Source organism: Elgaria multicarinata, chromosome 5, assembly GCF_023053635.1.
Source record: "Elgaria multicarinata webbii isolate HBS135686 ecotype San Diego chromosome 5, rElgMul1.1.pri, whole genome shotgun sequence".
In the NCBI taxonomy this organism is placed as follows: domain Eukaryota; kingdom Metazoa; phylum Chordata; class Lepidosauria; order Squamata; family Anguidae; genus Elgaria; species Elgaria multicarinata.
The window spans coordinates 124,853,891-124,865,941 of record NC_086175.1 but is presented as its reverse complement, the minus strand read 5'-3'; the positions used below and the strand labels follow the sequence as shown (position 1 = coordinate 124,865,941).

Here is a 12,051-nt window from a genome sequence, read left to right as displayed (position 1 = left end):
CTGGAATCTGGCTTCCTTTAACTTGAGCCCGTTATTCCGTGTCCTGCACTCTGGGAGGATCGAGAAGAGATCCTGGCCCTCCTCTGTGTGACAACCTTTTAAGTATTTGAAGAGTGCTTTCATGTCTCCCCTCAATCTTCTCTTCTCCAGGCTAAACATGCCCAGTTCTTTCAGTCTCTCTTCATAGGGCTTTGTTTCCAGACCCCTGATCATCCTGGTTGCCCTCCTCTGAAGCAGCTGCCTCCAGCGGCAATTGATGGACCGTTATTGAAGTTAACGTTCAGTGTTTTAATCTTTGTAAACTGCCCAGAGAGCTTCGGCTAGGGGGCAGTATATAAATGGAATTCATCATCATCATCATCATCATCATCATCATCTCATGGAGTTTTTTCTGCCTCCCTCTCCAAAATGTTTTAGGATGGCCACAGATCTTGTGTTTAAGGGACACAGAATTCCACAATTGCCACCGAACTGCTGTGACCCTCGGGATCACATCTGTATCATGTGGACACACAGGGACAATCCCAGGGTTCACTCCGGGATAAAGCCCCATCTAGCTAAGGCCACAGTAACAGCAGCAGCAGCAAAATAATCAGTGGCTACACAGCGGGGTAGGCAACAATGGGGGGATCAAATCCCCCCCCAAAAAAACCTTCCAGTGCCACAGTGAGGATTTCACGTGCACCTTGCTTTAAAGCTACATTTGGTAGCTTGCTGCCCAAATCCTTTGGCAAACCACCAATTATTTTGCCACTACCCATGTTCAGCGAGCCCCGTGTGGCGCAGAGTGGTAAAGCAGCAGTTTCTGCAGCCGAAACTCTCCCCATGGCCTGTGTTCGATCCCAGCGGAAGCTGGTTTCAGGCAGCTGGCTCAGATTGACTCAGCCTTCCATCCTCCCGAGGTCGGTAAAATGAATACCCAGTTAGCTGGGGGAAAGGTAATCATGGCCGGGGAAGGCAACGGCAAACCACCCTGCTATAAGGCCTGCCAAGAAAATGTCAGCGAAAGCTGCTGTCCCTCCAAGAGTCAGTAATGACTCAGTGCTTGCACGAGAGGTTCCTTTCCTTTCCTTTCCTACCCACGTTCAGCAGTGCACCAAGATGCTGTGGGTCCCAGAGAGTTTTGGTGTTTTGTTTTGTTTTTGGATTGGCACCTGTAGCCCCCAATGTTCCCCACCTCTGGTGTATACCCTCCAACTCTATATGGCAGGCAACGGTTCTGCCCATTTTGCACAAAGCGTTTAGTACTGATGTGCCAAGATGGACGGTTGAGGTTGGGGATGGGGCAAGCATCAGAAGGTGGCAATGGAGCCAGTAGCATGCATGTCTGTTATTTGGGGTGGTATCAGAAACTGAGAACAGGGTCTGATGGGGAATTGTGGCCATTGACACAACCTTTTAAAAGATTTGCAATGTCATTGTTTTGCTGTTGTTTGTTTTTAAATGCACGCACACACACACACACACACACACACACACACACACACACACACACCCTTTCGGACTAATGCAAGGCACCACACAATCGAAACAAATTCACAGTTAAAATAATTAAAACTAATTCCGTGAAATTGCAAAATGCAGCACAGCAGGTAAAATCACATAAAAGGGGGAAATTAGAAGAATTAACTGCCATTAAAAAAAAAAAAGGACCTAGGCAAAGAAAATGATTTTCACTTGGCATCTAAAAGAAGCTACCTGCTTGACATGTCTGTAAAGAAGGGCCCAATGTGAACTTTGCCAACACCTACCCTGAGTCCCTCTTCAAACAGCTTTTTCCCAGTGCTCTGATTGGCACTGAGCAAGTTATCTGGGAGACGCCATGTCAATATCCCACGATGCACCTTGGCTCTACCAGGGAGGAGATGATGATGATGATGATGATGATGATGATGATGATGATGATGATGATGATGATCAACAACAACAGACCAGGGGGTCCTTTTCCCCCTTAGAATTTGTTTTTTTGTTTGTCTTTGACTTTGGAAAACTATCGAGAGAGAGAGAGCATTATATGCCCATGAGAGAGAATCAGCGTGGTATAGAGGCTAGAGAGGTGTAGTGGCAGAAGAATGTGGACAGGGAGACATTTTTCTCCCTCTCTCAAAATACTAAAACCCGGGGTCATCCCATGAAGCAGATTGGTGGGAGATTCAGGACAGATAAAAGGAAGGACTTCTTCACACAGCACATAGTTAAACTATGGAACTCACTACCACCAGATATAGTGATGGCCACCAGTTTGGATGCCTTTAAAAGGGGATTGTATAAATTCCTAGAGGAGAAGGCTATTAATGGCTACTAGTTCTGATAGCAATGTGCTACCTCCAGTATTAGAGGCAGTAAGCCTATATACACCAGTTGCTGGGGAACATGGGTGGGAGGATGCTGTTGCACCCATGTCCTGCTTGTGGTTCCGTGGTCGACAGGTGGTTGACCACTGTGTGAACAGAGTGCTGGATAGGTGGACACTTCATCTGCTCCAGCATGGCCCTTCTTATGTTCTGGGCTGGGCTGGGAGTCAGGGGATCCGGTTTCTAATCCCCATTTGACCATGGAAGCTCACTGGGTGACTTTGGGGTAGTCACAGACTCTCAGCCCAACCTATCTCAGAGGGTTGTTGTTGTGAGGATAAAAATGGAGAGGAGGATTATGTATGCCACCTTGGGTTCCTTATTTAAATGCATGCAACACACACACACACACACACACACACACACACACACACACACACACACACATCTCAACACTTCTGTGCCCATCAATTCCTCCCTAGCAATCCATCACTCTGTGCAAATTTCGAAATGCATGCAAAGCATCCACCTCCAGCCATTCTGCCAATCTAGATCACCTTCTAGTTTTCCAGTTTAAAAAAGGCAGCCGCCTTTTCTGTAGTTTAAAATGAGACCCTCTACAGGTGTTATCGGCATTGCCTGTAGAGCAGCCTTTCTCAACCTGGGGCACTCCAGATGTGTTGGACTGCATCTCCCAGAATGCCCCAGCTGGCTGGGGCATTCTGGGAGTTGTAGTCCAACACATCTGGAGTGCCCCAGGTTGAGAAAGGCTGCTGTAGAGGGTCTCATTTTAAACAACAGAAAAAGTGGCTTCAGCAGATGCATGGCGGCGTCAAGAGACAAAGCATTCCATTGTGAGGCCAATGTGCAAAATGGCTCCTGGTGCTTTAAATTGATCCCAAAGAAGTGGGATATGAACATAGGAATGGAAGGAGCTGCATTATGCTATGTCAAAACTCTTGGTCCATTGAGCCCAGTATTGTTGACACTGACTGGCAGCAGCTCTGGAGTTTCAGACAGGAGTTTTTCCAGCTCAACTTGGAGATGCCGAGGATGGAATGCAAAGCAGACGTTCTACCACAGAACCAGAGGCACAGCCACAGGGGAGTGGAGGACAAAAGGCACGTGTGGGGGCATGCTGTGTGAAATTGACACAATCACATCACCAAGAGGTGACTTGCATATCTGTATGCAACACTCACCCTGTAAACTGATGAAGACGATAGCATCAATCAGCTCCTTGCATGTAACCCATCTCTGGGCCATGGCAGGCACACAAGTGACCAGCCTAGCTGCCTGAGATCTGGTTGCTTGCTTCCCTGAGCCGATCCTAAATGCTGCTGTGTTTCCCTCCACCGCGGCTGTTTTCTTCCATCTCTAACGGCTTCTTCCCAGGAGTTCCCAGAGAGTGCTGTACAGCATCCCTAATCACATGCACTCACTGCATTGTGAGTGCACACCAGGACACACTCTGCAAGAGAGACTGCTGGCTTACATACCTCAGGGATTATTAATGGGGGGATCAGGGCATGTACATTGATGGTGCTATATAAATAAATAAATAAATAATAATAATAATAATAATAATAATAATAATAATCATTTCACTCATTTGGGTTGAACCTGGGTATTGGTACATCATCCAGCCTGCAAACAGCCCTTCCACAGAACTTGACTCTCTCTCTCTCTCTCTCTCTCTGTATGTGTGTGTGTGTGCATATGAGAGAGAGAGAGAGAGAGAGAGAGAGAGAGAGAGAGAGAGAGAGAGAGAAGAATAAATCAGTCTAACAAATAATGATCACATCTTTCCAAAATGGACAACTTCAACAGAAAGAAATGCCCTGCGACAGACCGAAGATGTATCGCACGGTTGTCGAGAGAATAAGGTTTACATTCTCGATTTCATATCCAAATTCTGTGCCCAAAGCGGCTGGGGGTGGGGTGGGGGGGTGGGGTGGCAGATGAGGATCAGAAGACTAGCGCAATGACCTTGCAATGACAGAATTTTAATGTGCGGCTGGTGCGACTGAAGCAATATCGCAGCCTGCTAGGCAGCCCCCCCCCCCCCACTCCTTCCTAGTGTTTCCATGTACATCAGACGTTTATATAACTCTGCTTCTCAGCTTTCACGCTTGTCCTTACCTGGGGTCAACAAGCAACTAACCCAAGATTTATTTCTCAAGCTGTCAGGTCCATTTACGTTCAGGGAACCCAGCCGCTCTATCACTGGCGGAGAAGTGGTTAAAAAGAGGCAGTGACATTCGAGAGCAAAACAACACAGATGTTTAAAAGGGGCATGGAGGAATGTTGGCTTCCAGATATATGATCACACACACACACACACACACTGCAGCAGGGGTTGCCCACGGATGCAGACAGGCACATCACAGTGCTCATTCTGTCCCTGTTCAACAGGGTGGATGCTTCTTTCCGAGATGGGCTCTCCCACACTAGAGGCCTTCAAGAGGCAGCTGGACAACCATCTGTCAGGGATGCTTTAAGGTGGTTTCCTGCATTGAGCAGGGGGTTGGACTGGATGGCCTTATAGGCCCCTTCCAACTCTACTATTCTATGATTCTATGAGTATGCACAGCCTTGTATGGGGCTACTGGTAGCCTGCAAGAAAGTACCGCCAGAGGTGGCTCAGGGCCAGCAGACATTCATATATATGTGTTTGTGGAGGCTGTGAATTCTTGATACGTCTTTTTGCTCGTGGCCATAAGGCGTTAGCAGCTCTAACTGCGGATTTATGTTTTAATCTGTGCTGCTTTGTTCTCTGTTTTAATACATTTCTTTGTCTTTAAAAAAAAATCTTGTTATTATCATGTTCTTTTAATCTTATTATTAACTTGACATTAGTAACATGATATAGTAATTCTGAAATAGATGATAAGTAAAGAATAAATACACACAATAAGTACATGGCTATCTTATCCTTAGCATCATCCTAGCCATGGTGCTCACCTACCGACCTATGAGAGAGGGGGTCTACCTATTCCATTCCCCATAGGTAGGACTATGGCTATGGGGGAAGGGGGCAGATGTATAACGCTGCCCACTAAATGGTATGGATTGCAAAGCTTTCTCGTAATTGTGCACAGCACACTTCATTAGAGTGTGCACCCAGGGAATTTTCTTCATTTTTTTAAAAGGCAAACATTTATTGAATATTCAATCACACAGCACATTATTTTAATTCACTTATTTGTTAAGAACTGCAGACAAGGATTTCCTACTCCACGTTCAGCTTGTCTGACCATGCAAGGGCAGTTGCAGTTGGGAGGAATGAAGAGATGCTTCTCAAGCCCCACCATTGGTGGGGCTTCGTGGTGACACTGGCTGGAGGTGGGGCTTACGTTGGCAGCCAGAGGACCATTCTTGCTGCATCTAGATCTCCCTCTAGATTCTTACTCCGGTGGTAGCTAGACCTAAGGTTTATCCCAGGATCATCCTGGGTTCGTCCCTGCCTGAGCGCTGGATGCCCTGTGTGGCACTTAGATGAACAGGTTTCACCCCAGGACAATCCCAGGATAAACCTTAGGTCTAGCTATGGCCTCAGTGCCCCGCCTCAATTCAGCACTTATTGCTTGAGACATTAGGGTATTCCTGGGCACACCCGGCACACCCCTCGCACACGCCTATGGTTTTTGTGCTGGTTAGGGAAGTTTCGCCACTCATCTCATGCTCAATTCCTGTTCATATTTGTGATCGCTGCTCGCTCTGCACGAGCTGGAAAATTGTGCAAATCAAGCAGCAACCCCCAAATTTGCACAACTTCCCCCCATAGGCTAAAATGTAGCTGATTCAGTTAATAGGGGGAAGTAAAATTCACACCAAATTAAATGGTGAAAGTTGTGCAAATTGAATGTGTGCATATGACCGGCAATTCACAAATACTTTCAGCAGACACATCCTTGTACTCGTGATCATGTTTGGGGCTTCAAACAGAGCATGCCCAACACGTTTTGTGAGCAAAGAATGAAATTCCCTTAGACCTCCCTCCTGAGAGATTATTAGGACCATGCGCCCAGATTTTTCTCCCAACAAAAGCCATCCATCATGGCAGCCAAGGTACCAAAGTACCAAACTCAGGACTGATGCCAAATTGAAACGGTTCTGCACTCTGACTTCTCCAGCTGGAAGTCCCCACAGCTGGGTTGCAGTGTGCCCTCTGGACATGGTCAGAAGACACTCCTCTCATGCCTGCCCACCGGGCTTGGGGTAGACAAGGGGCTTCTTTTATATGAAAAGCCCAATATTATGCCTAGCTTGGAGACAGTTTTGAGAGGTACTTAGGCAACTCTGTCCTGTTCGTGTTCTCCCACATTTGTATTTTTTAAAAATCTCAAGTTCTTTTACCCCTGAACATGAAGATCTTAGTGAATTTTGGTAAATTCTCATCACACATGAACTGAAAGGAAATTCTCACTCATCTTCACCAGCTAAATTCAATAGGGACCGTTATTCCCAGCATGGAGGGAACCACATTGTAGCGGCCTGCTATACAGTTTGTAAGGATGAGGAGCTTGTCAGAAAATGTATTGCTGGCTATACAGGGGTCAAAATCCTGCTTTTTAGAGCAAACACTCAAATCACTGTCAGTTTTGGTTTCTCCAACATTTTTTTTAAATAATAATTTCAAGTTCTTTTTAGCTTGAATATGGGGAATTTTGTGACTGTTGGTAACTTATCACAAACAAACTGAAACAAAATTCTCACCTAACTAGTCCAACATTCTGTTCATACAAATGCCTATGGGAAACCCACAACTGGACGTGAATGCAGCAGCAGCAGCCTTCTATACATAATCCTCCGTGCCTTTGATACTTTAGGTCATACAGAACCATCAAAAGCAGTAACCGTTGATAGCCGTATCCTCCATGAATTTATCTACTCCCCTCTTAAAGCCATCCAAATTAGTGGTCATCGTTACATCATGAGTGGTAGCAAATTCCATAGCTTAACTATGCACCATATGAAGAAGTCCTTTATCTCTCACCACTCAACTTCATGGGATGACCTGGGTTGTAGTATTATGAGAGAAGGAGAAAAAATGTCTCCCTCTCCAGTTTCTCCACACCATGGTATATACACTAGGGGTGTGCACTCCACCCTGGAATTATCAGGTAACCATGAACATCTGTGGAGCATTTGATATTCCAGAGCAGAGATTGGCTGCTTCCAAACCCATTGACTAATATCAGAGCAGAGACGTGCCCAATCAGAGCTTCTAACGTTTCTGGAATTATCCTGGTGTATGTGTGTGTGTCTAAAGTAAATATCTCCATATTTGGAAGACGTTGAGTGGGGTAAGGGGTAGCTTTGATATTGACTTCTGTGGCTAACCAATTAGGAATAGCCACCATGGTGTTCGCCTCCAATCACAGTGGGGGAGTGGGAAACACTAATTGGCTGGTGCTTCTGGCCATGGGGGAGAGGGGGAGAGGGAGCATGTTTCTGCTCGGACTCATAGAAGGGGAGGGGCTCTGAAATCACCTCTATGAAGAGGGGGAGAATCACCTCTATGGTGCTCCATATTGAATTTTGAGGCACTGAAGACCCACTTTGCACACCCCCTACTATACACCTTTATGGTAATCACCTTTCTCCTGCCCTAAGCTAAATATCTCCAAATGTTGTTTCATTTATGGCAAGCAAACCTGTACTTCCAATTCTCATGCACATACATGCATGTACTTGCATGATACAGGTGATCACTCAAACCATGACAAGGCCTGCCTGGTGCTGACATTGTTATCTTTTCAGTGCCAGGTCAAGACTTTTCTCTTCTCCCAGGCATTTTAGCAACATGAAATGAACCTGGGTCTGTTTTTTAGGCTCATGGTTTTTAAAGTTGTTATAATGGTTTTAAATGTATTTGTATGTTTTATGTTTTTGTGCTTTTTAATTTTTGTATATTGTTTTTAAGTGTCTTAATATTATGTAAACGGACCAGAGAGCTTCGGCTATGGGGCAGTATACAAATGCAATAAATAAAATAAAAAATAAAATAAATGTACTTGTACGACACATGTGATCACTCAAACCATGTGCTTGCATGATACAGGCTCAAACCATTGTATTGGGGGGAGGGGAATGTGTAAAGGGCTCTTCAATTCCATGAGACAAGTTGTATCAGGAAGTGGGCAGTGCACTGCTTCTGCCCCCAAATAGGATTGGGCTCACCCTCCAGTAGGGAGAGGTTGCAAGGAGACTCTTGCCATCAGTTCACTCCTGCACAAACTTGTAACAATCTCGCCGCTTTTCTGGGCTGCATCTAAATAATGCTGTGGCCCCAGTTAATTGAAGTGTCTCATCTCTTGGGGCCCATTGACACATACCATAGACCGCTTTCATAGTGCTATATCCTGCTTGGTGTGGCTCCTGCCTTTTATATACCGCTTTCATAGTGCTATATCCTGCTTGGTGTAGATTAGACCTGGGTGTGGGCAGAACAGTGAGGTAAAACAGTGGCCTTCATCCTGTCCAGGCCTGAGGCCCACTTCAGATTCCCAACTTACGACAATGGGACCCACGTTCACAATTTTCTCCATGCCCCACATAGTGGCAACAGCTTTGCCATGACCCACCTGGGCTGATCTTGCGACCCACCAGTTGAAGACCACTGGTGTAAAAGATCCAGCTCCAGGCCTTTCTGATTGGCAGGAATGATTCCCTCTGTACATAGCTGCAGTCCTCATGATAACAGAGGGGTGGGTTATTGTCGTGAGTTATCCCTGCTGTATTGTCGTGTTGTAACGTAAAGCATTTTGGGATGGCGTGGTCATGAACGAGCAATTAAGACCCATTGGCTTTACAAAAGACCTGCTCCTGAGGGAGATGAAGACTGCTAGGAGTGCTTCGTTAAGGGGGATCAACCCGGCTGCCAATATTTTTGGATTCTCATAGGAACATAGGAAGCTGCTTTCTACTGAATCAGACCCTTGGTCCTTCTAGCCCAGCAGCATCGACATTGACTGGCAGTGGCTCGCCAGGGTTCCAGGCAGGAGTTTTCCCTGCCCTACCTGGAGATGCCAGGGATTGAACCTAGGACCTTCAGCACACAAAGCAGGGGCTCTACCACTGGCTCATTGGTAGAACTGCTTTGTATGCAGATGTTCCTTGGGGGAATGGCTATATCATTACAGAGATCGTCATGATGACCATCTGTACTTCAACATTTATCACCATGCCACTGGGATACAACCCCTCCTCAACTCCATCCCCATACGCACGAAGGAAGCCTTACAAAACCCTTCTCCTCTAGTATTCATTCATAGGATCATAGAATAGCAGAGTTGGAAGGGGCCTACAAGGCCATCGAGTCCAACCCCCTGCTCAATGCAGGAATCCACCCTAAAGCATCCCTGACAGATGCTTGTCCAGCTGCCTCTTGAAGGCCTCTAGTGTGGGAGAGCCCACAACCTCCCTAGGTAGCTGATTCCATTGTCGTACTGCTCTAACAGTCAGGAAGTTTTTCCTGATGTCCAGCTGGAATCTGGTTTCCTTTAACTTGAGCCCGTTAATTTCAGAGCCTCTCCATTTCAAAGCTGCCTTATTTAGTTGCAGGGCTTCTTTATTCAAGGGCAAAATTTGACTTCCAATGCATTTCTTTTTCACACACACACACACACACACACACACACACACAGAGCTTGATCAATCTGGTGTTCCTTCAACCGATGATGATGCCATTTCCTGGGGTTTGAAGCCCTTTGGTGGAGAATGTCCAAGCGCTCCAAGGATTGATCGTAAAAACAGCCGTATAAGCAACTTTATATGTCTCTGTTTGCCTTCTGCTAATTCAAGCTCTGCAAAGACAAACAGCCTGCTTTTAAGACATTTTGGCTTTTGTGCATATCTGGCTAGAGAGTATTCCACTTTATTTCTCTGCTTCCTACAGTTTTAAATAGTTATAAATTACAAAAGAGAAAGAGAGAAAGAGAGAGAGACTTTGCTATTCTTTGGTAGAAGCCGTTGAGTTGACCTAACGCTGCTGATGAATTGCACACAGGTCTTCCGAACAGTCTTTGCAACATCCCGGAGGCTTTCAGCTGAAGGATTCCTTGTTGTATTCAAACTTTGTCCCATAGGGATTGCCGCTATTGCTCAGCTTGTGAAGGGCTTTGGAGATCCCACTAGGTCCACAGCAAAAAACGCCCACAGTCTTCCTGCAGAGACAGAAAACAGGGTCACCCAATGCAACAGGGTTGGCCCAAGACATTTTGCTGCCTATAGCAGAGTCCACGCGGTGTCCCCTCTGCATACCCTGCTAGGCCCAAAACATTCGGTCTTGGGATGATAGGAAATCTGGTCCAACACATCTGGAGTGCACCTGATCGAGGACATCTGCTTTAGAAAGGCTTGCTGCACCATTCAGACAGGCTCATTCCTGCTTTCAGCTATCCCAAGACCATCGCCACCTGAGTAAGCTTCCATCTCCCTGAACCTCATAGTAAAATAGGAGACAAGTTCTATGGACAACTGAGCCCAAAATTACAGGGTCCTCATATTTTGGCTGGCCTAGGAAACAACTCATCATTTGTTGTCAAGGGTTACTATCACAAATCCTCTTGGATTTGTTGGGGAGAACATTCCATAGGGCATCCTTCTTCAAAGGGGGGAGGGTCCTCCAGGTGTTTTTGACATCTCCCTAAGCCTTTGGCCATGAGGCTGGGGATGGAGTTGTAGGACAAACATCTGGAGGGAACCCAGGTTGGAGAAGGCTGCATTATGTGGAGGAGGAGTGCCCCACCTGCAACTTGGTAAACCCTGGCCCTTTCTACACCGGCCTTTTTTCCAGAGGTCATCCCTGGATCATCCTTGGGGATCCAAATAATGCACAGGGAATCCCGGGAGCCGGGAGGCATGATCCCTCCATTTCTCCAGGAGAACTGAGACTGGTTTTACCTGCAGTCCTGGGATGATCCCGAGGGCCGTGGGCAGTGTGGGCACCTGTCCTGACTTCTTCCCTCCTTTCTGCAAGTAGTGGGGGTCAGCAGAGGGAAGGAGCCAGGATGGGGGGAGTCCAGGGACATCGGGCTTGGGGTGGGGAGTGAGATCGGGTTTTTTGGGGGGTACATACTTTTGCGCCAGGACATTGCGCTTCTGTGTAGACACACAGGGACGATCCCGGAAGCAGGTAAGTCCAGGATCACTCCTTCCCTCTACACCCATAGGTGTAGTGTTCAATAAATGGTTGGACCAGCACCTCTAATTGTCTAAATACTATAGTCAGGGCAGTTGTGGGCTAGTCATTGATTCTCAAGCAGGGGTATGTGTACCACCGGTAGGATGTAGTGACATATGGTAATTTTCTTTTTGCTCACAAAACATGTGAGTACTCCCTGTTCAAAGCAATGAACATGGGCAGATGTCCGCAGAAAATATTCACAAATTGTCGTACATGTGCTTGCATTTGCCTTGTTCCTGATTCTGAGTTCTATTTGCGAATATTTCCCAATTTGGGCAAATTTCTTCAGAAGGCTGAATCAGCCCCACTTTCATCTATGGAGGGAATGTGTGCAAATTTGGGGAGATTTGCACATTTCTCCCATTTAACTGCTGCTCAATTTGCCCGCGTTTCCCGTTTGTGCAGAGCGAGCAGCGATTGCAAACACCGACAGGCTTCGCGCATGAGACGTGGAGGGAGACGATGTTCGTAGGGCTTCCACCCTGAAAGTTTAAAATAAATAAAAATAATAAAAATGTCCATAGAATCCTGACAATCTCAAACATCGCTCAATTGCTCATCCTG

The 12,051-nt window shown here is 46.4% G+C and overlaps 1 protein-coding gene across 1 annotated transcript in view; it reads right to left on the bottom strand.

The window, feature by feature from the left end:
- Positions 1 to 10,300: 10,300 nt before the first annotated feature.
- The window catches only part of NOX4 (NADPH oxidase 4), a 132,512-nt gene continuing 130,761 nt past the window's right edge, over positions 10,301 to 12,051 (bottom strand). Inside the window, exon 17 of the mRNA XM_063127852.1 lies at positions 10,301 to 10,465. Coding sequence (XP_062983922.1) covers positions 10,345 to 10,465 — 121 coding nt within the window. The 3' untranslated portion in view covers positions 10,301 to 10,344. The remainder of the gene's footprint in view (positions 10,466 to 12,051) is intronic.